The sequence below is a fragment of the Corapipo altera genome, unplaced genomic scaffold (genome assembly GCF_003945725.1).
Source record: "Corapipo altera isolate COAL_440 unplaced genomic scaffold, ASM394572v1 349, whole genome shotgun sequence".
In the NCBI taxonomy this organism is placed as follows: domain Eukaryota; kingdom Metazoa; phylum Chordata; class Aves; order Passeriformes; family Pipridae; genus Corapipo; species Corapipo altera.
The window spans coordinates 774,012-800,089 of NW_020884997.1; the positions used below are offsets into that span (position 1 = coordinate 774,012).

Here is a 26,078-nt window from a genome sequence, read left to right on the forward strand (position 1 = left end):
CCCTCCTACCTGCACCAGCCAAACCTGCTCCTGGCATAGGAGCAGGAGCTAGAGAGATCCCTTGGCAGGAGCAGCCCCCCAAGCACTATCCCAGCATGAGGCCACCCTGTCAGTGGTTTGGAATCAGTGTCCCACTGGGCAGTGGGGACCGAGGGGCTGAGGGATCCCAGTGACCCACTGCAACGGAGTGGGGACCCCCCCAGGCAGAGCCCAGCTCTGTGGTCCCTTCCTCAAGGCCAGGGGGATGCCAGGGCAGTTTTCATGGTCTGTCCCTTACCCAGGCATCGCTCCTGGTGCTGTGGGAAGGGCTCAGCTCAGGATGCAGGAAGGAGTAAGGGGCCCAGGCACCCACAGCCCCCTCCCACCCCTGCGGGCCCCAGGAGCTGTGCCACCTCCACTGTCAGCGCTGGCCTTGGGGCAGCTGCCACAGGCAGGAGCACCAGCCCTGTGTGCCTCCCAGCGGCCTTGGGCAGGAGCCAGGAGCTCCTGTTTGGAACAGAGCCAATGGCAGCAGCACTCTGAGAGTGCCACCAACTCCGTGTCACTCACAAGGACCAGGCCCCCCACCCACAGGGACCGAGAGCCCTGCAGGGGTGAACAGGGAGGGCAGTCCCCAGGCCAGCCTGTGGGTGCCCTTGAATCTGCCCCTTCCTGGGGACCCTTGAACTCCCCGTGGCGGGGTCAGGGGTACCTGTGACCCCAGTGGGACAAGGCTTTGGGGACCTCAGCTCAGCTCCCAGACAAGGAACGTAGGAAGGACAAGAGGTGACCGTGGGACACTTTATTGCTGTGCAGAGCACAGAGACGGGAGAGGGGATGGGGGGCACCCCCACCAGCTTTGAGCCCGCAGAGATGCTTTGGGATGCAGGAAGAGTGGCAGCGACCCCATCCCTGCTGGACTAGTGCTGGCCTGGCCGTCCTGCTGCTGGACCCCCCTGCCCTGAGCACCCCAGGGGTTGTGTTGGTCTCACAGGGAGCTGCTGTGGCAGGTGGCATCCCCGGCAGCCCCCAGGGACCCCCGCACCCCCAGGACTCCCCGCTTGGGTGGCAGGGAGGAGGCTGAGCAGCGGAAGGAGCCGGTGGCTGGAGAAGGGGGCTGGGTCAGGGGGCTGTGCCCACAGGGGCAGCCCCAGCCTCCCCGGAGGGGGATGGTGAAGAGCCCGTAGGTGATGGGGTCCAGGCACGCGTTGAAGAGGCCAAAGATGAAGAGGATGTGTGTGAGGGCAGACGAGACCCTTTTCTCCACAGCATGGGGACAGAACCAGTGCCAGAGCCCCAGTAGGTAGTAGGGTGTCCAGCAGAGGATGAAGGAGGAGACGATGACCAGGCTCATCCGCAGCATCCGCAGCCGGGCCCGTGGGATGTTGTTCCTGGAGCACCGCAGTGACGCGTCCCGTGAGGAGACTGGGGGGGCACAGCCTGTGAGGGGGAAATGTGGCTGGGACAGGGACCCCATGCCTGGGAGAGGGTGGGGGTATCCCTACAGAGCCCCAACCAGTGCTTCCCTGGGCATGGGGCTGCATCCTGTGGTGCCCAGAACTCACAAAGGCCGGAGCCCATCCGGCGGGAGATCTCCAGCAGGATGCGGATGTAGCAGCAGACCATGATGAGCAGCGGCAGCAGGAAGAGGCAAGCGAAGCCCACCATGTTGTAGAGGGTCTCGTGCCAGGGCTGGGGGAAGCTGCCACGTGTGGTGCACTGGGTGAAATTGTGAGGGGGGCGCAGGGTGACTGTGCGGAACAGGAACAGCTGGAGACGAGAGAGGTGGGACGGGGATGATGGGGGTCTGCACCTCCCCAAGGAAGGGCATCAGCGGCCAAGGCTGGGACCCCAGAACCTGAGGGACAGACTCAGCCTGCGGGGTGGGACCCACCATCACCCTTGCGCTGGCTCTGCTTCCCACTGCTGGTGGTCCAGAGGGCATCCCAGGGAGTGGGCAGACCTGGGGGGTCACTGCCACAGCTCCTCTGTCGACACCCCTCCATCCCCATTGCAGAGAGCTCTCCAACCCCTTTCCATCCCCCTCCCACAGGCTCTCCAGCCCCTCTCTATCCCCACCCTGCAGGTCACACAGTGGCACCGAGTCACTGACCCCCGGGAGGCAGCACAGGGGCTGGGGACCTCGGGGTCGGTACCTGTGGCACCGCCAGCCCCGCGCTGAGGATCCAGGCGACGCGCAGCATGGTGCGGTTGCGGGCGCGGGCGCGGGCGATGGCCAGCGGGCGCAGGATGGCGGCCTGCCGGTCCAGGCTGATGACCACGGTGACGAAGGCGGAGGCGTACATGGCCAGCAGCCGCAGGTACATGAGCAGGCGGCAGGCCAGGTCGCCCGCCCGCCACTGCAGCGTGATGTTCCAGATGGCGTCCAGCGGCATCACCGCCACCGTCACCAGCAGGTCGGCAGCAGCCAGGTGCCGCAGCAGCAGGCGGATGTGGGGGCGCCGGCTGCCCCCCCGGCCCCCCGCCACCCGCAGCACGGCCAGATTGCAGCCGGCAGAGAGGGCAAAGAGGGCAAAGGTGACGGCCACACGCACCTGGGCGGCGGGGGAGAAGGTGGGCAGGCGCAGGGGCTCCTCGCTGCTCTCGTCAGGGGGGCTCCAGGCACAGCCCCGCTCAGAGGGCACGATGCTGGGGGGCTCTGCGCTGGCATTTCCCACTGTGGCGTCTGGGTCTGCGTGGCCCCTTCCTGCCACAACAGCAAGGGGGCAGTGGCAGCCCTGAGGTGGGAGCTCCAAGGGGACAGGCCACACTCAGCACTGGGGGTCCCGTCCCCCAGAGCCCCTGACAAAGGGCCACAGTGCCAGCACTACATTTCTGAGGCCAGCTCCATGTGTGCAATCCGTAGCTGCTCACTGCATCCTGCTGCTCTTCCAGAGGCCCCCCACATCTCCAGAGTACAGGGGTCCCTGGCACCAAGCAGGGCAGAGGGAGGCAGCCACAGCTGACCCCAACACACCACTCACCCCGGGCCATTCCTGCTGTCCCCCCATCCCCTGCCCAGAGTACAGTCCTGCCCAGGATGAAGACCCCCCATGCTGACCCCTGGGGGACCAGACATGCCGTTCCCCCCACCTCACCTCCATCTGGGGTGTCCCGTCCAGCATCCCCCAGCCAGGCCATGGCAGGGACGGTGCTCACGCGCTGCCGGGGCTCTGTGCCAAATGCTCCCGCATCTGCCCTGGGGCCCGAGGGGGAGCAGGGCGGGCACCAGAGCGGGTACTGGGGCAGGTACTGCCGAGTGCTGGCGCCCACAGCTACTGCTGCAGGTGCCGTGAGGTGGGTGCCCTTGGCAGCTCGGAATGGTCCTTGACGAAGCCGGCAGCTCGGAACAGCACGGTCCTTCCCCTGCCGCCCACGGTACACAGACGGTGTGCATGGTGCTCACACACAGGGACAGACAGCAGGACGTGCCCCACATCTGTGGGAGGGAGACCCCCAGCCCAAGGGGGGACCCGCTCCAGACCCCAGTCTGAGGGGTGCTGCTGGTGCCCCCCAGGTCTGGCAATGTTGCTGCCAGGGCCGGGCATCGGGATGCACAAGGGCTCCTCGTGTTGAGGTGCAGCATTTGGGGGTGGCCCAGGGGCTCTGACACCCACAGGTCCCTCCTCCCAGCCCTGCCACTGCCAGCTGCTCCCCCCGGCTGTGGCCATCCCCATGGCTGGAGCATGTCCCCGAGAAGTCCCTTCAGCCCCGGCTGGAGTGCGGTGGGAGGGGATATGCAGCCTGGGAGAGGGTGGTGGGGCCTACTTTGCACCTCAAAGGCTTGCCCCTGCACCCTCCTCCCCTTGGCAGAGGCATTTAACTTCATTATCGAGTCCTTTCACACTCTGTGGGGCTCATTAATACCCCGTCCCCCACCCCAGACCCCGGTGTGGGGGGAGAGGCCCCCCCCGACACATTAGCACCCAGCTGCCAGATCCCACCACCCTCCTGCTAATGGGGACCCCAGACCTCGGGTAGTCATCAAGGGGATGGGGACAGAGGGGCCCTGTTGCAGCCCCCCACGTTCCCCCACACCAAGCTGGACCCCAAATACCCCCATTTTACTCTGCGATGGAGGGCTCCCACCGGCCAAGAACCACCAGGTGGGAGGGTTGGATCTAGAGGGGGGTGTTGGGGACCCTCACCCCTCCCTGGCCAGGGGTCAGACCCCAGGGTAGGGTGGGTCTGTCTTGATACCCCCCCAGTTGCTCTCCCAGATGGTGCCTGTCTGCCCCACAGCCATCAGCCCTGCAGCCCAGTGAGGGCACCCTGGGCACACCAAACCCCATCCCATGCCCAGCTCCAGGGAACATCCACACGGACACACGTGGGTAGGGCACAAAGATTTATTCACATCCAGCCATGGCTACCCGACGTGTCCAGCACAGCTCTGGCTCCAGCACGGGCAGCTCATCCCCGCAGCTGTCTGAGGGGTCACACGTGTCCTCCAAGCTGCCGGTGTCCGGACGGGCACTGTGGGGCAGCGGGTGCTCCATCCTCAGGGTGTGTCCAGGTCAGTGTCGGGGCTGTGGCGGGAGCAGAGCCTCCAGCAGTGAGAGCAGGTCTGCGGAGAGGTCCTGGGGAGCAGAGGGGGAGAGGGTGAACGGCCAGGCAGGGGTCCAGGCAGGGCTAGAGGTGTAGGGGTGACAGCCCACCCCCTGGAAGGCCTCCCTGCCGGGGACAAGTAGGACCACGACCTCCGGTCTCTCTCGACTGATGGGACCCCACAAGTGTAAGGGAGAGAAGCACCAGGAAGGATGGGGCAGGCTGGGGGCCCACTTAACCCACTGCAGGGAGCAGGAGTCACCTTTCTGTTCCCTACTCCAGACAAGGCTGTTGTTACCCCAAAACCAGCTCCTGCACTGCCTCACACCAAGAAGAATCTAAAAGGCCACTCCAAGGGGTGTCCATCTCTGCCACGTACCAGCCCCATTCCCAGAGTCACCCCAACCCCTGCCAGCACATACCTGGGTGACTGTCCCTGCGCCCATGAACTCCGGCAGCACCAGCCCCGAGTCCAGGAGTGGATCACCAGGTAGATCCGGGGGGGCCCCAGCCCCTGCGCTGTGGGGAGGGGTCAGCCAGGGGGACTCGATGGAGGCAACAGCCCCGTGCAACTCCAGGGAGGTCCCCACTGCAGGGATGTAGGGGGGGCGACCCCCAGGTATCCATCGCGATGTAAGAGACCCCGAGCACCTCTGGGGGAGTCCCTGTTGCTGGGGTGTAGGGAGGTGACCCCCAGGTCTCCATCCCTATACTGGGACCCTCAAATACCTCTGGGAGGGTCCCCGTCATTGGGATATAGGGGGGTGACCCCCAGGTCTCTAATCCTGTATCCGGACCCCCAAACACCTCTGGGGGAGTCCCCGCAGCAGAGCCAAATGGGGGCGACCCCCAGGACTCCGTCCCCGTGCCGGGAGCCCCGCGCAGCTCCGGCGGGGGGCCCGCCATGGGAGGTGACCCCCAGCCCACAGTGCCGGGGGATGAAGCATCACAGGGGTCCGTGTCCTGGCAGCACCCCAGGCCCCGGGGGCAGAGGGGGCAGTGTCGGGGGGCCGGCGCCCCCCGACCGAGTCCCAGCAGGGTGGAGAGGTGGGCGATGTAGCGGGTGGCGAGGCGCAGGGTCTCGATCTTGGTGAGGGTCTGCCCGGCGGGCGCCAGCGCGGGCGGCAGGTAGTGCCGCAGCCGCAGCAGGGCCTGCGCCAGCCGCCGCATCCGCAGCTTCTCCCGCTCGCTGGCGCTCTGCCGCGGGGCCCCCGGCCCCCCGCCGCCCCGAGCCCCCTTCCTGCCCCGCGGGCGGGGGGCGGCGTGCCCACGGCAGGGTCCCCGGGCGGCGGCGGGGGACGCGAGGCCGCAGGAGTCGGGCGATGCTGCGGGCGAGCTGCTGCTGTAGCCCAGGGTGTCCGGGGGTCCGCGGCAGCCCCAGTCCTGCAGTGGGGCCGTAGCGGGCAGCGTGTGGCCGGGCGCTGCGGAGTGGGCCATGGCGGGGCCGGGAGCTGTGTGCCGGTGGCTCCCGGCTGCCCCGGCTTTATGCCGGGCCAGAGGTGTGAAGTGGCACCTTCGTGGCTGCAGCACTTCAAAGGCCGGGGGACTGGGGGGGCCAGGGGGCCGAGGGACGCGGCTGTGAACGCGGGGTGACAGATTTCACCCCACAGGCGTGAGGCCGCTCGGTGCTGCCCACCCTTGGCACCCCGCACCCCCGGCGCTGGGCTGGAGATGGGGCTGGGACCCACACGGGTCCTGCAGTGTGGTTCTGCATGAGGGCCACAGTGGGGCTGCAGCAGGGTGTCAGTGGGTCTGCTGGGAGCGGCTGCAGTGGGGCGGCAGCAGGATCTGCAGCAGGGGTGCAGTGGGGTGTTCTGGGGCTCTGCTGTGGGGCTCTGCTGGGACTGCAGTGGGGTTTGTGGTGGCTCTGCAGTGGGGTGTCCCTGTGTCCCCCCACAGCATGACCCCAGCCGGGCATCCCTGCTGTCCCCGTGGCTTTGTGGGACTCCCCTGCACCCACGTTGGGGGTCCTGGTCCGCCACGGCCCCCATGAGCCAGGACCCCGCGGGGCTGCCCCGTCCTGGCAGTGGCAGGGGAACCCCCACGGGCGGCGAGGGCCGAGGGCCGGGGTCGGGGCTGGGAGGGGCCCCCCCGCCGCGTTCCCAGGCCCCACAGGTGTCGCGGCCGGCGGGTGCGAAGGTTTCCCTGGAAACGGCCCCATCGAGGGACGGAAAATCCATCAGGGGGCGAGGGAACACCGGCACGGCATGGGACCCCAGAGCGGGAGTGCACTGCCTGGCGGTACAGCTAGGGACACAGGACCCCCAGACCCGGTGTGCACAGCTCGGGGGTTCGGCGGGGGCAGGAGACACCCACCCCCCAAACCGGGGGGACACAGCTGAGGAGTGCCCAGCGCTGCCCCAATGCCCCACGGTGTGAGACAGCCCGTGCCGACCCCATCCAACACCCGTCCCGGGGTGGAGGCGCAGTGGGGGTCCGGAGCAGCCTGACCCTGGAGCGTGGAAGGGGCTCTGGAGGAGCTCTGCACCCCACAGCACAGCCTTGGCACTACCCCTTCCCGCTACCCGGCCTCGCTTTCCCCCACGCCCCCCCGGCCCCCTCCTGGGTCTCATTAGCTGATGAGCTCCCAGATAATGAGTTCTGCACCCGCCGCAGCCGCTTCCCACCTCCCTGTTTGGACAAGTGCTGGAGCGCGGCTGGGCGGGGGCAGCGTCGGCCGCGGGGTCAGAGCCCCGGAGGGACACTCTGCAGCCCCTTGCCCTGTGGGGCAGGTGGGGTCTCCACATCCCTCCAGTCCGTATCAGTGGAGCGGCGCGCAGGGCTATTGGAGCAACGTGGCGAGGGCACCGGGACTAAGCTCGGCCAGTGCCCAGCTTGGACTGCACCCCCAGGGGCCTCCAGCCGCCCTGCTGAGGGATACCCGGCCCTTCTGGGACCCTCCCAGGACATGTCACTGCCCACCTGGGACCCGCCATCCTGGCTCCAACACCTCCCGGGTCAGACACTTGTGTGGCTCCCGGTGGCCATGCTTGTCCCTCCACCTGGGATGGAGACACCTGGCACTGACAGTGCCCAGGACCGTGCCCGGCACGGGGGTCAGTGCTGCAAAGCACCGAGAAAATAGTACCCTCCACCCAGCCCACCTGCACGGGGGGGTGGGCACTGCTCCCAGCACCCTCAAGAGCTTGGCACCCCCCGCACAGCCCCCCACTACCTCAGAGACCCCGACCCAGAGCAGCACAGGGACCCCCAGCTCCAAGCAGGGGGCACAGCCCTGTGGGTCCCCAGGTGCCTCAGCTTCTCTGGAGACGTCTGGGGCTGCATCCCATGGGACTGGGGAGACAGAATCAGAATGGCAGAGCAGAGATGTCTCTGAGAAGTGAGCACCCCGGCCTCTCCACCCAAACACCCTGCACTCCTCACACCCCCTGCCCCTTCGGGCCCTCCGTCTAAGCCAGAGCCCAACCAGTACCCCCGGACCCGGGACTGGGAGCTGGGCAGAGGGCAGGGAGCTGTGGGGACCCCTCTGGGTGCTAGGGCTGGCGGCTTGGGGTCCCGGCCCTGGAAGGTCAAGTCCCGGATACCCGCTGCGGCCGGCGGGGTGACGCGGTGCGGGGTTACGCGGTGCAATGATGCGGTGCAGGGCGGTGCGGGGCTGGCGGCACGTTAGCATCTCTCACGGCCGTGTGAATGGGTCCGCACACACTTCCCAGCGCCGGCAGCGCCAATTAAGGACCAAAGGAGTCAGATCTGACACTTCTGCAAATGGGCCCGGCATTCCCAGGCTCCCGCCGCAGCCCGCCCGGCGCGGGGGGTGGGGGGTTCGACACCTCCCTGTGGACGCAGAGGCATCGCCCCTACCCCGGACCCAAATAAGGTCAGGGGTACGGGCAGTACCTGTCGCCCGCGCTGGTGCCCCCCGGGCAGACCCTCACCGAGATCGAGATCCTGCATCTCACCACCCACTACATCACCCACCTCTCCACCCTGCTGGGAATCAGCCGGGGGGTGCCGGCCCCCCCACACTGACCCCTCTGCCCCCAGGGCCTGGGGTGCTGCCAGGACACGGCCCCCCTTGATGCTTCAACCCCCAGCATGGGGACGGAGCCCTGGGGGTAGCCCCCTTTGGCTCTGCTGCGGGGACTCCCCCAGAGGTGTTTGGGGGTCCAGATACAGGGTTAGAGACCTGGGGATCCTACATCTCTGCTGCAGAGATCCCCCTAGAGTTGCAGAGGACACTCAGCTACATCACAGGGTCCTGGTCATCACCGCTGCGCAGCCTTGGAGCAGTGATCCCCCTGGAGCATCACCAGCAACGCGCCACAGCCATGGGGACCAGGATGGCTTCCTCCTGCTGCTTGGAGCTTCACAGGACAGGACTGATGGACGTGGGGCACCCCAGGACCCCTGCACCTGGCTCCCAGCTGCCTGCACACCACCAAGTACCCACAGCCCCTCCCCAGCCCAGCCCCTGCTACCGCAGCCCCAGGTTGGGGTGGGGGACAGTCCTCATGGGGTGCAAGGCAGGGGGCACTGGGTATCCCACAGCCATGCACCTCACACAGCTCTTCCCACACAGCTCAGCAGCCCCTCGGCCCTGGACAGGCTCGTTTCCCCAGTCCCCCCCACCACAGCCCTTCTCCTGCCCAGCTGCACCCCAGGACAGCACAGATGACCCTGTGCCCCAGGGCAGAGACCACACAGGGATGGAGGCATGGAAGTGGGACAGTGGCTTGGCCATGGGTTGGTGGCACAGCCATGCCACAGAGCTGTGCGGGACAGGACAGACACCAGGGTCCTCATTAAAGCTGCCATGCACCACTGCACCCCACCCGTTACTGCTGGACTCACTGCCTGCACCCCAGCATGGGCAGAGTTGGGGGCACCCCTCAGCCTGGTACCCCACACACACAGCCAGGTGCTCCCCTGGGCTGGGGGCTCAGTGTCCCCTCCCAGGCCACCCTCAGTCCGGACGTCTCCCAGGGCTGGAGCAGCAGAGGGACTCACCACCCGGGGTGTCTCCAGCCCCATTGAGCTCCCAGCCCCCCGGGGGTCCTGTTCCTTCCCTGTGCCCAAAGACAGCTCCACCCCTTTGGGGTCCAGGGTAGCCCACAAGGGATAGTCCCTTCTGACTGTCACAGCCACCCCGGTGCTCCCTGCCCTGACCCCACAGCACCTGCCCAGAGCAGGGGACAGGCAGAGGGGTCCCGGCGCCAGCCCGGGGGGAGTGGGCATGCAGCCCCCCGAGCAGGGCCCAGCAGGAGAGCTCACACACAACCGTCAGACGGGGGGCCCGGGGGCTGGCGTCAGTGGAGCCCCCAGAGCCATTTAGCACCAGGCTCCTAATGGCCCGGGGGGCTTATGGCCCCGTGTCTGCCGCAGGGTCCCTGGCACTTCCTGCCCAGCCCCTCCAAGTCCCTGCAGCGCAGCCCCCAGCACCCAGTCCAGGAAACTGGACAAGCCTTTTATTTACACACTCCCACAGCTGCACAACATCCCTCCCACCCTGAGTCCCCCATGACCCTGCTGCCCATTAACCAGGCGTCAGGCCCCCCACTGGCAGTGGGGGACTGGGGCACAGGGGGCTCAGGGCCATGATGAAGGGAGGTGGGAGTGGGTGAGGGTCTGTCCCGGTGGCAGGGGGAGGGCAGGCACCGTTATCTGAGCTCGCCCTCGAACCAGTTCAGCACTGTCGCCCGGTTCTCCGTCACCCAGTCGATGTTGGTGCGGGTCCGCTCCAGCGCCTGCTCCAGCGCCCGCGTCCCCGACCCGAACCCGATGTCCTGGTTGTCTTCCTTGAACTGCTCCAGCTGCCAGGCAGAGACGGGGCTGGAGCAGGGTGGGGGCAGGCCTGGCAGTCCCTGGCAGACCCCGGCAGCCCCCAGCACCACCCCAACACCACCCCACCAGGAGCACCCCAATGGCCCCTGACAACCCCTGTGAGCACCCCAGCACCACCCCAGCAGCTCTCAGCAGCTTCCTGGCAGAACCCCAACAGCCCCTAGGAGTAGCCTGACAGCACCCAGCACCACCCCAGGAGCCCCCAACACTACTCAACATCATCCTGAGAGCCCCAGTAGCATCCTGACAGCCCTTGGGAGGCCCCCAGCACCACCTCAGCAGCCTCCAGGAGCACTCCAGCAGCCCCCAGCACCCCATGGCAGCACCCAACAGCCTCCAGGAGCACTTCAAAAACCCTTGGGAGCCCCCAGCACCACCCCAGCAGCCTCCCAGCAGCCCCATGGTGGGGACAGAAGCTGCCTGCAGCCCTGGGCACATGAGGGGCAGGAATCCTCCTCTCTGCTGGGGCTGGGGTCCCCATGCCCAGGGTCCCCCTGTCAGGGTCCAGCCTCACCTGTTGCAGCTCAAATTCGGAGTTAAAACGCTGGGTCACAGATAAAATCAGGCGGGAGAAGGAGAAGGAGCCGCCCCCATACCTGGGAAAGCAGAGGGGTGCTGAGTTGAGGGTCCCGCTAAGCCACAGCGAAGGGGACAAAGGAAGGAACAGTGGGTGTGGGCAGACAGGGATGCCCCCAGCCCCCTGCAGTTCTCACTGGCTGAAGAGAGTCCTCCAGTTGCCACGGATGAAGTCCCAGGCCAGGGGCTGCCCTACCACGTTGCTGGCAATGCTGTTGATAGTGGAGGTGGCATCCTGCTTCCTGATCTTTGTGGGGTCAATGGTGTACTGCAGGTACCTGGGAGGACACAACGTTGGGTGAGGGGCTGGCAGGGGCAGCAGGCATGATGTGGGGTGAGGGGCTGGTGGGGGCACCCCCATGACGTCCAATGGACCCTGCACCCACCGGCTGAGGATCCAGGAGTGGGGGCTGCAGGTGAGGGCTGTGCGGAGCTTGTCAGCCTCGGACACGACGACGGCCTCCTGGAACCTCTCCCAGATGAAATCCCACGCCTCCTCCCCGCCCGTGGCCACCATGCTGCAGTAGATGGCCGAGCGCAGGTTCGAGGGAACTCTGTTGGAGTAAGAGCCGTCAGTGCCGGGACTCCCCTGCCGCGCCCAGCCCAGCCACACACACACGGTGCCGGGGCTCCCTGGGCACTCACGGGTTGTTGCTGCTGTTTTGCTGCCACTGGCTCAAGTACTGGGCAGCCAACTCCTGGCACTCGGTGATGCCGTACGAGCAGGCAGTGTTGATGGCATTGATCTCATTGTACCTGGGGAGAGAGGGGCCGTGAGGCTGGAGTCCAGCATGGGGCACCCACGGGCCGACACAGCTGCGGGTGGGGCCGTGCCCTCTCCCCAGTGTAGTTGGGGAGACTCTGGGGATCCAGCCCAGCCCCGGGGCCACAGCACTCACTGGTCCATCAGGTCACTGGGGATTGTGGTCCAGTTGCTGGTGATGGTCTTGTAGTAGTTGAAGAGAGGGGTCACCTGCTTCTGCACGTATTTCTAGGGGGCAGGAGCAGGTCAGCATCCCGTGGCACTGGCAGCAGCCCCCACCCTCCTGCAGGGGCACCCCCAGCCCCTCACCCCTGGTGTGTGGGGTGGCACTGCTCACCGTCATGGCCCCAAAGACCTCGCTGCGGTCAAACATCAGCTGGAAGTACTGGAGGTTGCTGAGCGCTGCCTCCCAGGGCATGTACTCTGTCTCCTGGCTCAGGAACCGTGTTGTGCTCAGGGCCAAGGTCACGTTGACGTACTTGGCTCTGTCGGGGTGAGGGCAGCGTCAGCTCCCTGGCCCCACCAGCACTGCCCACCTCAGGGTGCCCACCCCCCCTGGCCCCTTGCCCTTGTGGCACTCAGAGCACCCAGCAGAGCTCACCTGGCCAGGTTAAAGGCATCATCGATGATCTGGGCACGGTTGATCACAGGGAAGACCTGGAAGAGGACGAAGGCAGCACCTCAGGGCAGCCCTGAGCGGGGTGCGGGGTGCATGGGGGATGCGGGGTGGGGTCCCACGCTGCAGCCCCGGCCACCCTGCATACCGTGTGGTCGGTGCTGAGCTGATTGAGGAGCTGGTCCCAGTTCTCCTGGTTGTAGTTGACACGGAAGTATCCACTGACATTGAGGTTCAGCAGGAGCCAGTTGGGACTGTCAACCTTGAACGTGTCATTGGTGTCTGGAAGGGGACAGCAGGCTCTGCTGGAGCTGACCCCACCCACTGGGGGGGGGAAAGCTCAGCCCCCACCACCCAGGTGGTTGAGGTACCCCCCAAGGGACCCCAAACTGTGCCAGAGCAGAGAAATTGGCAGCAAAACCACCATTCACAGCCAGGACACACCGTACCTGTGGCTTTGGTCAGCCAGTACCTGTCATTCACAGTGCCACTATGTGTCATCCAGGTGATGGGGACGATCCAGGTGTAGCTGTGCCGGGGACAGACAGGTGATGGGACTGGCCCATACCCCACGACCCCCCAGTCCCTGGTCCCCTGCTGCTGGACCCTGTTCCACTCACTTGAAGACGGAGGGTCTGTCCACCTGGGAATTGGGGTCCAGCAGGAAGTGGGTCTGGCTGATGGTGCCGTTGAGGGTGTTGGCAGTTACCACAGGGAAGCCCATCTGCAGCGTCCAGCGGTCCATGATGTTGCTGATGGTGTCAGGCAGTGGGACGTTGTTGTTCTCCACCGCCTGAGGGGACAGCAACACCACTGGTCACCGGGGACAGGGGCACAGGGCCACAGGGCTCAGCCAGCGCTGCACCCCTCACCCAGCACAGGGGACCCTGTCCCACCAGGCAGCCCCCCAGAGCTGGGTCTGGGGAAGCAGCTCGAACACCAGCCCCCTCCTACCTCTTGCAGATGGACCCAGAGGTCAGCGTAGATGGTGTTGTTGTAGGCGAAGGTGTGGAGGTAGGACTGTGGGAAAGCACCAGGAGAGATGGGTGGGCAGGGGCAGGTCTGGGGTGTGGGACACCCCCAGAGTACTCAAGGAGGCCCCTACCATGGGATGCCCACCCTGCACTGGGCTTGCTGCCCCCTGGCACCAGCAGTGTCTCACCTGCAGCCCCTCCTTGAAGACGTCCTCGGTGAGGAAGTCCGAGAGCATACGCAGCACTGACGCTCCCTGCAGGGACAGCAGGTCAGAGACCCCAGGGACACCCTGCAGCCCACCCCCCACCCCAGGGTGCCCCCATTCCCACCTTGCTGTAGGCGATGCTGTCAAAGACCTCGCTGATCTGGGCCGGGGTGTTGATCTCATCCTCGCTGAAGGAGAGCGGGTGGGAGGTGGCCAGGGCGTCTGTTGCCATCACCTCATGCACCTCATTCAGCACCATCAGGTCTTTCTGCAGGGGAGTGACAGCACCCACCTCAGCCCTGTGTGCACCCCCTGGCACCAGGGCAGCCCCTGAGGTGCCTGCTCCCCCTGCCCACGCCCCTGCCCGCTGTCCCCAGCACTCACGATGCTCCAGGTGGGTTCGGCCGAGTTAGCACCCAGGTACTCCACGTACGAGGCGAAGCCCTCGTTCAGCCACAGGTCGTTCCACCACCGCAGCGTCACCAGGTTCCCAAACCACTGTGGGGGGCACAACACCCCATCAGCCACCAGCCATCAGCCCTGGGGGTGGGGATGGGGTGGGCAGGGGGCGCAGTGGGTACCTGGTGTGCCAGCTCGTGGGCAATGACGGTCACCACCCGCTCCTTGTTGCTGATGGAGGAGTACCTGTCATCAAAGAGCAGCGAGTTCTCCCGGTAGGTCACCAGCCCCCAGTTCTCCATTGCACCTGCATTGAAGTCGGGGAGGCCGACCTGGTCTGGGGACAAAGGGGTCCCATCACTGCCTCGCTGATGAGGTGCCATCTGCCCCCCTCACCACAGGCACCTCAACCCAGTGCCCCAGATGCCCCGCAGCACCCACCAGACTTTGGGAGCGGGTACGGCGTGTTGTAATGATCTTCAAAGAAGTTGAGGATGCGGCCGGTGACGTTGAGCGCGTACCTGCCCTGGCCCTCGTCAATGGCTTCGGGGCGGCCCCAGATGCTAATCTGGAGAAGAGAGATGCAGGGCTCAGCAGCAGCCCGGGCTCAGCCCAGGTGGGAAGGGGGTGCCCCACACCCCAACCTACCGTTACATTCCCCGATTTGGTCGTCACGTAGCTGAACTGGCTGACAATGAAGGCCAGCAGGTATGTGGACATCTTGGGAGTGGTTTCAAACTCTGTGACATTCCAGCTCTGCTCACCCATCATCTCCTGCCGGCTGCCTGCAGGAAGCAGAGGGTCACCCTGCAGCCCTGCCAGGCCCCCAGCCCCCCTCCGGGATCCCACCACCCACTCACTCTTGACGGGCATGTTGGAAATGGCCGTGTAGTTGGAGGGGTGGATCAGTGTCACTGTGAAGTTGGCTTTCATGGCCGGCTCGTCGAAGCAGGGGAAGGCTTTGCGCGCGTCGGCCGCCTGCATCTGTGTGGTGGCCACCACGTGCCTGCAAGCCAACCCTGTCAGTCCCAGGGGGCCCTGCAGAAGCTACACTCCCCAGTTCCCCTGCTCCCATCCCTGTTGGGGCAGCATGGGGATGAGAGGAACCCCAAAGCCAGCCCGTGTCCTCCCACCCTGTGTCCCCCCAACCTGTGCCCCCCATTCCCCTTCCCACTGCCACCCCGGGCCAGCCCTGTGCCCTTCACGCTGTCCCCTGCCCTCCACCTACTTGGTGCCCGACTCGTCAGTGTACTCGCTGCGGTAGAAGCCAGCCAGGTCGTCGGCCAGCTCCCCAGTGAAGCTGCTGGACAGCCGGTACCTCTGGCCCTGCTGCAGGGGAGCAGTGAGCTCCACCACCAGGTACTGGGTGAGGGTCTCCAACCAGGTGCGGGAGATGGAGGGGGCTGTGCCGCCGCCCTCCGCCTGCAGCGTGGCGTGGAAGGAGCCCTGCATGGTGTAGTTCAGCTTGTTGCTGTGGATGAGGATGAGGTTGGTGGCTTCCACACAGACAAAGACCACACTGCTGTTGCCCTTGAAGATGTACATGTTGTTGGCATCGGGCGTCAGGAAGGGCTGCAGGGACACCTCATAGATCTCCGGCTTCAGCGTGGCTGGCAGCCTCCACTGGTTCCAGGGGTTGTTGGGGGCAGCAGTGGTGGTGATGGTGGTGCCAGGGCCAGGTGTGCTGTTGGTGTCTGGATGCGACGTCCCCTTGTTCTTCTCCTGGGCATACACCACCGAGAGCGCGATGATGGTGGCCACGGCCCCCAGGCCCAGCACGATGGCCACAATGCCCACACTCTTGCTGATGAAGAAGCCGGCTGCCATGGTGGGCAGTGGGAGCAGAGCTGGTGGAGGCAACACTGGCACGGGTGCGGCTTTTAGCCTCTTGCTCCCACAAGGTTTATTAGTCCAAGTTAATGGGTGAAGGATTAAATGGCCACGGAGCTCAGGGCGGCGGCAGCCCCTGGCATGATCTTTCCACCTGCCCACCCCCCAGCCTGGCAGGAGCACCAACACCCAGCGCCGCTGCAAGCAGGGGCAGAGCCGGCAGTGGGGGGGTCACACCGTTGGGTCACACCCCCAGGGTGCCTCCCTAGCACTCGCCTGGCTCTGCAAAAGGAGCACAGAGAGGGGGTCACAGCCCGTGGCCACATCCCCACCATGATGCAGGGCACAGTGGGTGTCACCATCAGTCGAGCCCAGACACAGGCTCAGTGTCACCCCATTTGCTCTCGAGTGACAGGGTGCAAACTGTTGTTGGGGAGTCCCAGATGACCTCCAACCAGCAAGGGGCACAGCTGACAGGCTGCCCCCCCACCAGAGAAAGTGAGGGGTGTGGGGGTCAGTGCAGAGGTCTGGCAGCACACAGGGAGCCCGGGAGGAGCCCACCCTGCCCACAGCCCTCTCAAAGTCCAGGGTCATGAATCTGGTGGCACCGGGGTCAAATTCCATCCTGGTGAGCCCAGCCCCAGTGGGCACGTGCAAGGTCCCCACTCAGGGCAGGGTGGGGAGGTGACACATCGTGTCACACAATGGGAACAGAAACTCCTGTTCCCAAGATCCAGGAGATAGGGAGACATGGGCAGGTGCTGCCAGGAGCCACAGCTGAGGCAAAGGGCAAATTGGGACAGGGCGAGGGGTGCCCTCAGGAGCCCTGCCTTGTCCCTGACAGCACCCAGCCGCATCCATGGGGATCACTGTGCCTGGCACAAATCACTGCAGCATCCCTGGCATTCTCTGGTTGGCACAGCCAGGCCATCTCCTGGCCCAGTGGCCACTGCTGGCTTGCTCAGCCCGATCCCTGTCCTGGCTTCGGCCAAAGGCTACAGATTTGGGGACAGGCCCCCAGGACCAGGGGCTGCAGCTGGTTGGGAGTGTGCCAGGCACCCTGCACACCCTCCATCCTGCACTGATGGGCACAATGGTCCCCCCCACAGCCCCTCAGGCATGGCAGTCAGGCACCCACCCCCGCTCACCCCAACGTTGATCCCTGTTAACTCCAGCCAGACCCCTCCTCAGGCTTCTGCACTGCCCCACGGCACCCACACCCACTCCCCCAGTGCCTACAGGACCCTGCCCCCCCAGAAGCCCCCTCCATGGAGTCCAGAGCAGCACACACACGTGTCCCATGTCCCATACGTGGCACAGATGTTGGGCATCACCCACGTGGGCACATGGGTCCCTTGAGATTTGACCCCACATGCCCCAAAGTCTGACACCCCCCAGAGTCCCTCACACCTTCATGCACCCCCGCAGACCCCCCAACCCTCCCCATTGAATACGGGCTCCATAACCTCCATACATGTGAATCCCACTGCTCGCCCCACACCCCACAGCCCCCGCCGGCCCCTATGCACCTCCACAGCCCCTTCCCTGACTCGGCCCGCTCCAACCCACCCCCCGGACCCTCGGCTCGGGGTCTGTCCCCACCCCCTTCCCGCGGCAGAACCCCCACTCACCTTCCCGCGCTCAGCCGTGGGCAGAGAGGAGCAACGGGGTCCTGCCCGCCCTGCCCCGCTTCCTGCACCCTGCCTGCACCCCTCCGGTCCCCCTGCCTGCACGCGGCTCTGTCCGTCTCAGCTCCGTGCTTTCAGCTCCGAGAGGAGGAAAGTTTCCTCCAGAGCTCCAGGGCAGGAACACCGAGCTCCCGTCCCCTTAGCCCCGTGGCTGCTGTCCGGCGGGGCGGGGGCACGGCTCGGGGCAGGGGGTGCGGCAGACATGGGCTTGGGCTCCCCCCGCACTGGAACAGGCTGAGGAGGCAGCTCTGAGTGGGGAGAAGGTGCCTCCGTCCCCGAGCAGAAAGCGACCCCCGGGGCTGCGAGACTCCTGGGACCACCCTCGGGACTCCCGGGGCTGTGGGACCCCCACCGCCCCAGCCCGGAGGCGTTACCCGGGTGTGCGCGTCCCGTGCCCCTACTGCGTTGAACCAGCCCCACCCAGCCAGCCCCTACAGCCCGGAGCTCGCCGGGGTCCTGCTGGGGGTCCCCTCCCTCGCACCAGCCCTGGCCAGGACAGTCAGCACGGGAGTGGCTAGAAGGGAACAAACCATCACCCGGCAGTCACCGATCCGGGCTGTGCCCCCTCCCGACAGCCCCTGCAGCACCCCGGCACCCCAGGAACGGTGTCCGTGCTCGGGTGCCCCCGCTCATCTCCCCAGCCCAGCCCCCTGTACCCCAGCCACAGCTGGCACCCCCTGCCCTGGCAGCGGGGGTTCAGCAATGCTCCCTGCGGGCAGTCACGGTGCTGTGCTCGGGGTGCAGCACTCCCAGGTGCTGGGGAGGAGGCCTGGATTTGGGAACATGCTGTGGCAGGCAAACCCCGGCTGCGCTCAGCAAAGCCCGGCACCCCTGAATGTCACAGCACAGCCCGACTGGGGCGGGCAGTGGGCTTGGGGCTGGGGGCCGCCGGGAGTCATCCCCAGGATCCAGCCCCATCTCCCACCTCCGGACCACGCAGGCAGCTCGGAGAGGGAGCGCTGAGACTCCGGGCAGGCCCTGCCCTGCACACGCTGCGGGGCCCCCGCTCGCTCTGGGGTGTGGGAGGGGTCCGGTAACCCCACGCAGCCCCTATGGGGACGACCCCATCGCAGGGTCGAGGAGAGGGAGCACACGGGGGCGGCAGAGGGGATCCCCTGCCCCCAGCACGGTCCCTGGTCTCCAGCCTCCCGCAGAGCCGCGGGGCTGAGGCACCGGCCAGACGCGGGACGGGGCAAGAAGCCGCTACCGGAGCCGTGGAGGAAGCACGTGTGGCCGGACACATCTCCCACCGGCACTGAGGGGCTGCGGTGCAGGACCAAAGACATGACCCACGGCAGCCGACCCCCTGGCCCACCGAGCCCCCGGCCTGGCACAGAGAGGGATACCGGCACCTCACGCTGGGGCAAGCCAGAGCTTTCCCCTCCAACCATCCCAGTGCTGCCAGACTCCGAGTCCCAGTCCCAGGACATGGCCCACACATCGCTCACCTGCACCCTTCGCTGCCTGTCCTGGCAGGAGGAGGAGGAGGAGGAGGAGAGCCAGCAGAGAAGAGCACTCAGCAGGTTGCCTGGCTCCTTGACCTCCAGGAGCACTGGCGTGGCTGGTGGCCAGCTGGGGAGGGGTTAAGCTGCAGGGAGGGGAAACGACAGGAAAATTCCTTCCAGGCAGAGTCACGGTTTCCCTGCCAGGGGAAGTGGATGCAGAGCCCAGAGCACAGCTGGGGAGCAGAGGAAGGGCCCTCGGCCAGATGAAGCTGCGGTGGAGCCAGGGGCGTGGGGCACGTGGCTGGAGGAGCCTGGAGGTCACTGTGGCCAGGACCAGCCACACTCGCCCCTGGCGTCAGGGGACCCCAGTCCTACAGCCCTCACGCACCCACCAAGCCGTCAGGGCTCATGGTTGCTCTGCCCAGATGTTCTGCAGCAGGGAGAGGGCAGGAACACTGGCAGGGGGTGACATGCCAAAGGCTCAAAGCCAGGGATGCCACTGTCACAGCCTGAACTGGGCCATCACCCTCCCTCCACCTGCTTCAGAAGCGGAGAGTGCAGCCAGCAACACTGCCCTAAGCCCCCCACCCTCCTCTGGGATATCCTGGGCCCCCTTTTCCACCTCCTGGGCCTCCACCAGCCCAAAGCCCCCCAGGGCTGCAGCTGCCCCAGGAGAGCTGCCCTGGCCCACTCCTGGTGCTCCCACTGGGGCCTGGCCAGCAGCACCCACAGCAGACACAGACACGGGTTCAAGGGCAGTTTATTGGGACACAGGAACACACTCAAGCAGCCCCAGCCTGGCCTGACCCTGTGAGCTGCCACCTGCTCATCCCCCAGCTCACTCAGCTCCCATCCCTCTCGCTGCCGTGTCCCCACTCCCGCAGGTCCCCCCCACACTGTGCCCAGGGTTCGCAGCAGCTCCCAGGAGTGACCCCCACCCAGCTGGGGCCCATCCCAGTGAGCAGGACCAGGGCAGGGGACAGCCATGGCCAGGAGGATGGAGGAGACAGCCTGCAGTTCCTGATGAAGCCGTCACTACAGGCACGCATTTACCACTGGGAATCCCAAGAATCCTGGGAGAGGCAGGAACCGGCTCTTCCCCAGAGCGAGGAGAGGTTGCACTTCCATGGGGAGGGAGGGGAAGGAAGGGCACCCGCCTTCTTGAGGGACCAGAGAGCAGAACTGAGCCCAGGTCCAGGGTGAGACACCCTCCATCCCATTCTCTGAGCCCTGCCACTGCTCCCTGCCCTCGGTCAGCCCAGACATCCTGGCAACACTGGCCCCTGGGTACCACACAGGCAGTCCCTGAGAGGAGCCAGGGACCCCAGCTCTGCTTGGCCCCCTGCCACGGGCCGCTCACATGAACTGCGACAGGTTGGGCACTTTGATGTTGATGTCCCCGATGTTGATGTTGCGGGGGATCTCGGGCAGGTTGATGTTCTTCACGGCTGACACAGCGCGGGAAGGAGCGGCCGAGAGGCCTCCCTGGGGACAGAGAGACTGTGACCACTGGCCCCTGCCCCACAGCACCCAGGCAGCTGCATCTGACCAGTGACAGTGCAAATAGGGCAATAAACCTTTTATTGCCTCAGGTCATTATCCTGATGGGAAAAGCCACTCCCATGCTTGGGCAGCTCCCCCGTGCTCCTGAACTGCTGACGTCCCCAGCCCCACCCCGAGGGCTCAGGCAGGCAGAAACTGGGGATAGCCCAGATGTCCCCCCCAAATGCCCACCCCAGACCTCACAGGCCAGCTCCCCTCGCAGCCCAGGGTCCGTCAGCCCCATGGGGCAAAGCCACAGCATCAACGCTCACCTCCGCCTTCTCCAGCTTGCCCTGGGCCTCCACCTGTGCCACGATCTCATTCATGTTGGTCTCCAGCACCATCCCACCGATCACCATCTCCTGCAGGATGTGGTGAACCTAACAGGGAGGGAAGAAGGGAAGGGAAGGCTGAGAGCCCAGCCCTGGCCTGGCAGCAGCCACAGCGCTGGCATGGAAGCATGTCAGGGGCCAGCACCTCCCCTGAGGAGATAAATCCAGCTCCATCCCCTCCTCAGCTGCCCAGAGAATGAGAAGATGGCCATGGTCCTTGGCATGGGAAGTCCCACAGTCCTATTTAACACCCCTGCTCTAGAAAACACCCACCCCAGAAGCCAGAGCAAACAGACCACCGGGCACAGGGCAGCCCTCACAGAGGCCAGATCCAACCCATCCTGCTGGCACAGCCTGGTTGCACCAATTCTGACACATCCAGTGAAGTCTGATCCCTCCCTGGGCCAGGAGCCAGGTCACAGCAGGAATGTGTGCTAGAGAGGACCCCAGTGGGCAGCAGGGACCCCACCGGGCAGGACACTTCTCCTCAGGAGCAGCTCCTTCTCCCCAGAAAGCCAGGTCAGAGCCTGGCTTCTCCACTGTCTCTTAGGAAAGACAGGACTGTGATATAGGCACAGAAAAAGCACAAAACTGCCAAGGGAGTCTACTCCTTCCTTCCCTGGGGTTCCTTAGGTCCAAGGATGAACAGCCAAGGGAGGCTGGTGGAATCACAGCCACGGCAGGGAAAGGGTCACTCGTGGTTTGCAATCTCAGAAATCCCAACCAGCCCCAGGGTGGTAGCCAGGCTGTGCTGGTGGCTGCAACTACCCTCAACTCCAGCATCCAGCTCAGCCAGGCATTCCCTGCACAATCAGCAGCTCCCGGCACAGATAATGGATTTATGGGTCCCAGTTACTTCCACGAAAGAGGCTGTGCAGGAGCACGGTCAGGTTACGAGATTGTTTAATGGCTTCACAGGGCCAGGCTGCACTTGCCAACATCACATGGCAAACACTGCCAGGGCAATGCTGGGGAGAATAAAGACAATGAGAAAACCTGCTCCAAGGGGGAAACCAAGCTCTGTGCCAACGGTGAGGTGATCCATCCCAGGGCTCCCCATGAGTTCCATCCTGCTCCCACAGAGCAGCGAGGTGTGCAGGATCAGCACAGCACGGGGCGAGCCACAGGTACCATGGCAGCTCCTGGGACTCCCAGAGCCCTGGGACCCCCTCCCACAGCCCAGCCCCAGCACACACCACACCAGCCAGAGCGAGCAGCCCCCACAGCCCGACAGCATCTGGGAACATCAGGAAATGTTCCTTCAAGGTCTGGCTTCAGCCCAAGTTGGCCCAACACCAACGGGGCAGAAATCCTGAGCAAGCTTTGTTTTCCAAGCCGAAGCACAGCACTTCCTGAGCAATCCGTGTCCCCTGCAGGACCCCACAGCTGCTGAGTGCAGCTCGTGCTCCTCTCCAAAGTGGGAAGCACGACCGAGAGGTGGGCACAGCTCCCCCCTGAGCCTCCCCATGTGACAGGGGGGCCCTGCAGCTCTGGGGCTGGAGAACCCAAAGCTCAGCTAAAAGCACTGGTGTCCTGGTGCCCAACCAATGTCCCCCTTCATCTGCCCACAGCAGGCACAGGGCTCCAGATCTGCAGCAGTTCTGGTCCCACAACCCCTGTGCTGCAGGTAGTGCAAGGTGAATCTTGAGGCAAAGAGAGAAATCACAGGATGCAGCCAAATCTGCACCTGAACTCCAGTCAGCCCCTGCCTGGGGAGACACTCACAACCCTACCAGGGCATCCAAGGGGTGCAAATCAGAGCCCAGCAGGATGCACTGGCACATTCCCAGTGCCCCAAACACTGTCCCTCTGTGACCAAGCTCCTGGAAGCACAGGAACATGAGCACATCCGAGAAATAAACACGTGCCAAATATAGAAAGAGACGGGAGGACCAACTGACAGTGGCCAAGACTCAAGTCAAAGCTTGGAAGCAGCAGGAGCACAGGACGCGAAGTAAACAAGGCTGGGAGGGTCTGGGATGACTGAGCTGTAGGGTCTCCCCTATCAGAACCCTCTGATTCCTGTCTCCTGAACATTCTTCCAGGCAGGAGAGGTCAGAGGAAGGGTGACCCCGCTCTTGCTGGCAAAGCTGACAGGCTATGGGGTGAGGTGCCCTGCCCGGGGCTGCAGGCTGGCTATAGGGCTCAGTGTAAACTGAGAGTAAGGTCCTGGTCATCCACAGGGTCAGACCCCATGAGCACATCCTCCCCCCACTGCGGGCAGGGGTGATCTGGGCAACTGCCACCGCTTCTCCCACAGCTGCTCCTCCCTCATTCCTCCTCTGATAAACCCTTGATAAGTGCTTTTGCTGACAACATAATCATGTGGCATTTCGGAAAGGTTACAGCTGGGTAAACGGTAAAACCAAAGCTTGATATCAGCAGCTGGGAACACAGAGACCCCCCAGACCTGCTCACTCCCCTTCCCTGCCAGTTGCCAAGCTGGAATCACCAACAGAAAGGGGACATTTTTCTTTTCCACTGCTCTTTTTTGTTGACATGTTTTTGTCTTCAGCAAAGCAAGAAAATCTTGATCAACAGCAACGCAAGCCCAGCACCCTCAGCCAAGCCTCTCCCTGCTCCAAGCCTATTCCTGGCTATCTACTCCTGGCTATCTACTCCTGGCTATCTTCAACCTCATGACCCAGGAGATGATCAAAGGGGACGGGTTTCCGCCCAGAAACTCAGTTCAGCTCAAGAGGAAGCATTACAGGCTGTGGCTCAAACCAAAGTTTACCCAGCACTTTGAATTCCAAATACCTCCATTGTTTGTTCACTTTTTTTCCTGCAGCCATTGTTCCTTCCCTTTTTTTCCCCTACAGCTGTAGTAAAATGTTAAGGACTACCAAGGAGTGTCACAGCTGGGGCAGAGGCAGAACGCCCCAGCACCACACCAGAGCCTGCCCAGTTCCACCAGCACAGCCCTGGAGCACAGACCCCTGTCACTTGGCTGCAGTCAGCTGGCACCAGTCCCTGGAACCATGGCTGGGCACAGCTCACCCCTGGGCTCAGAGCAGCCTAGCACTTGGATCTCTTGTCAAGAGAACACGATGTGGGCAGCTTTCTAAGACCCCCGGCTGAAATCTTCCCACCCAGGATCGCAATCCCTGGCCACACAGTGACCCCTGATGCCCCCACGCTTTCCTGGCCAGCTCCTGCCTGTGGGAGCGCAGGCTCTGGAGCAGCATGGAGCCCACCACCCACCTTGTCCATGTGGAAGATGAGGTCCAGCTCACAGACATTCTCAAAGCATTTGTCCAGTGTCTCCACAAACACCTGGGGCAGCAGAAAGGACAGTCAGCACAGAGACCAGGCAAGATGGTCACACAGTCCCATGGAACGCTCCAGGCATGGGGCAGAGCAGCAGGAAAGATGGAAAAGGCCCTGGGGCTGCTGGTGACAGAAGCTGAACATGAGCCCAAGTGTGCCCAGGTGGGCAAGGAGGCCAATGGCCCCTGGGCTATGCCAGCACTGCTGTGGCAGCAGGGCCAGGGCAGTGCCCGTCCCTGTGCTGGCACTGCTGAGACCTCGAGGGTTGTGTCCAGTTCTGGGCCCCTCACACAAGAGACACATTGAGGGGCTGGAGCTTGTCCAGGGAAGGGAACAGAGCTGGGGAAGGGGCTGGAGCACCAGGAGCAGCTGAGGGAGCTGGGGAGGCTCAGCCTGGAGAAAAGGAGGCTCAGGGGGGATCTTCTCCTCATGTCCTGGTGTTTAAAGGGTGGCTAAAAAGCTGGAAACTCCCTTCATACAAGGAGTCATATGGAAAGTCACAGGGTGATGGATACAAGTTCCTCTTGGGGAGATTCCAGTTAGACACAAAAGGAAAATTTTTCCCAAACAAAACACTCAGCCATCGGAATAATCTTACAGAGGAAGTAATTGGATTCCCCGACGCTGGACACCTTCAGGTGCATCTGGCCAAGGTGCTGGGCCTTGTCTAGGCCGTGCTTTGAACTGAAAGGTTGGACCAGACAACCCCTGAGGTCCCTGCCAACCTGGGATTCTATGATTCTAGGATTAACTTTTGGACTTGATGCTCTTAAGGGTCTTTTCCACCCTGAAATGATTCTATGGTTCTATTTTTTAAAGCTGCTCATTTGGGTTGGCTTCTCCCCCTCTGCCCGTGGCGGAGCAGCCACGAATGAGCTCAGAGGGCAGGTGCAGCCCCCCCTTCCCCCTGCGGCCCCCGAGTGGCTCTTCAGGCCTCCCAGGGCTGGCACAGGGATGCCACGGGCACGAAATGCACCTGAAGGGTGTCAGGGCGGGGCTGTGCCCAGGGATGGGACCCTGCAGGGACACACCTGGATGAGGTCCAGGATGCCCAGCTCGCTCTCCGAGGAGTCCACGCAGAAAACGAAGTACAGCGTGGCATAGTGCCGGTAGATCAGTTTGTAGTCCGAGCCGCCGAACAGGCTGTGGGGACACGGGGAGAGCTGAAGGGCTCTGGGGGGGCCATCTGGGCGAGGCACAGCCCGGCACAGCCCCTCCCCGGCCGGTACCTGCCGCACTCGAGGAAGTTGCAGATGTGGTCATCCCGCTTCAGCACCAGGTGGAAGGTGTCGCGGATGATCTGCTGCTGGGCCTCCTCCGCCTGCCGGCAGGACACAGCCGAAGGCTCCCGTGGGGACACGTCCCACCCGTGGGACCCGCGACCCCCGCTGCCCCTGGGACACCGTGAGCCGGCGGCTCCGGGCGACAGGCCGGTCCCGGAGCCAGGCCGGGGCATCCCGAAGGACGCGGCCAGGACACCGGCAGGGCTCCGCCACCCCGCAGCGACCGCCCCGGCTCCCGGCCCCCCCCCAGCCCCACCGAGCCCCACCACACCTCCAGCCCCGCACCGACCCCGGCCCCGCACCAGGTGTTGGTAGAAGCGGACGAGCCGCGGCTTCCCGTGGTTGTTGAACACCAGGATGGCGTTGATCATCCCGGCGGCGAGTGGGGCCGGGCCGGCAGGAGGCCCGGGAGCAGCACCGGGAGCAGTCCCGGGGCCGCGGCCGCCCCGCAGGAAGCCCCTCGCCCGCCCCGGAAGCGCGGCGGCGGCGGCGCTGCGGCCCGGCCCGGTGGGCTGAGCCCCGCGGGGACCCTGCGAAGCCGCCGGGGCTCGGGGCCGGCCCGGGGTGCGGGGTCGGGCCCGGGGGGATGCTCAGAGTCGCTCCTGGGCGGGGGCTCCCCGGGACGGCGCGGCTGCACCGGGGCCTGCCGCCGGGTGGGACAGGCGGTTCCTCGCGGCCCGCGGCGGGGCAGGATGGGCAGGTTTGGAGCCGGGATGCGGCCGCTGCTGCCCGCGGCGGGACCACCGGGACCACCGGGACAGCCGGGACCACCGGGACCGCCAGGACGCGCCGCCAGGGGGCGCACCAGTCCCACCGCCACCTGAG

General features: G+C 64.9%; 4 protein-coding genes across 4 annotated transcripts; all 4 read right to left on the reverse strand.

Moving 5' to 3' along the window:
- Window positions 1-967: 967 nt before the first annotated feature.
- On the reverse strand, window positions 968-3,150 carry LOC113958447 (gonadotropin-releasing hormone II receptor-like). Its single transcript, XM_027666700.1, has 4 exons — window positions 3,078-3,150; window positions 2,136-2,686; window positions 1,545-1,749; window positions 968-1,404 (listed from the first exon to the last, which is right to left on the reverse strand). The coding sequence occupies exons 1-4, from the start codon at window positions 3,118-3,120 to the stop codon at window positions 968-970; spliced, it is 1,236 nt and encodes a 411-aa protein (XP_027522501.1). The 5' UTR covers window positions 3,121-3,150.
- A 1,283-nt stretch (window positions 3,151-4,433) lies between these two features.
- Window positions 4,434-5,964, reverse strand: LOC113958484 (mesoderm posterior protein 1-like). The gene is made up of 3 exons (XM_027666767.1): window positions 5,257-5,964; window positions 4,950-5,099; window positions 4,434-4,559 (listed from the first exon to the last, which is right to left on the reverse strand). Exons 1-3 carry the CDS (start codon window positions 5,962-5,964, stop codon window positions 4,497-4,499), a joined length of 921 nt encoding a protein of 306 aa, XP_027522568.1. The 3' UTR covers window positions 4,434-4,496.
- Window positions 5,965-9,938: 3,974 nt separating this feature from the next.
- ANPEP (alanyl aminopeptidase, membrane) lies at window positions 9,939-15,786 on the reverse strand. The gene is made up of 20 exons (XM_027666764.1): window positions 15,092-15,786; window positions 14,724-14,869; window positions 14,512-14,648; window positions 14,305-14,431; window positions 14,046-14,200; window positions 13,849-13,962; window positions 13,589-13,732; window positions 13,447-13,512; window positions 13,239-13,304; window positions 12,905-13,077; window positions 12,734-12,813; window positions 12,433-12,566; window positions 12,270-12,325; window positions 12,006-12,153; window positions 11,805-11,896; window positions 11,551-11,661; window positions 11,292-11,459; window positions 11,043-11,183; window positions 10,844-10,925; window positions 9,939-10,298 (listed from the first exon to the last, which is right to left on the reverse strand). The coding sequence occupies exons 1-20, from the start codon at window positions 15,688-15,690 to the stop codon at window positions 10,146-10,148; spliced, it is 2,892 nt and encodes a 963-aa protein (XP_027522565.1). The 5' UTR covers window positions 15,691-15,786; the 3' UTR covers window positions 9,939-10,145.
- Window positions 15,787-19,570: 3,784 nt separating this feature from the next.
- LOC113958482 (AP-3 complex subunit sigma-2) lies at window positions 19,571-25,742 on the reverse strand. Its single transcript, XM_027666765.1, has 6 exons — window positions 25,556-25,742; window positions 25,200-25,291; window positions 25,002-25,113; window positions 23,905-23,976; window positions 20,641-20,748; window positions 19,571-20,311 (listed from the first exon to the last, which is right to left on the reverse strand). The coding sequence occupies exons 1-6, from the start codon at window positions 25,622-25,624 to the stop codon at window positions 20,183-20,185; spliced, it is 582 nt and encodes a 193-aa protein (XP_027522566.1). The 5' UTR covers window positions 25,625-25,742; the 3' UTR covers window positions 19,571-20,182.
- Between the last annotated feature and the right edge of the window lie 336 nt (window positions 25,743-26,078).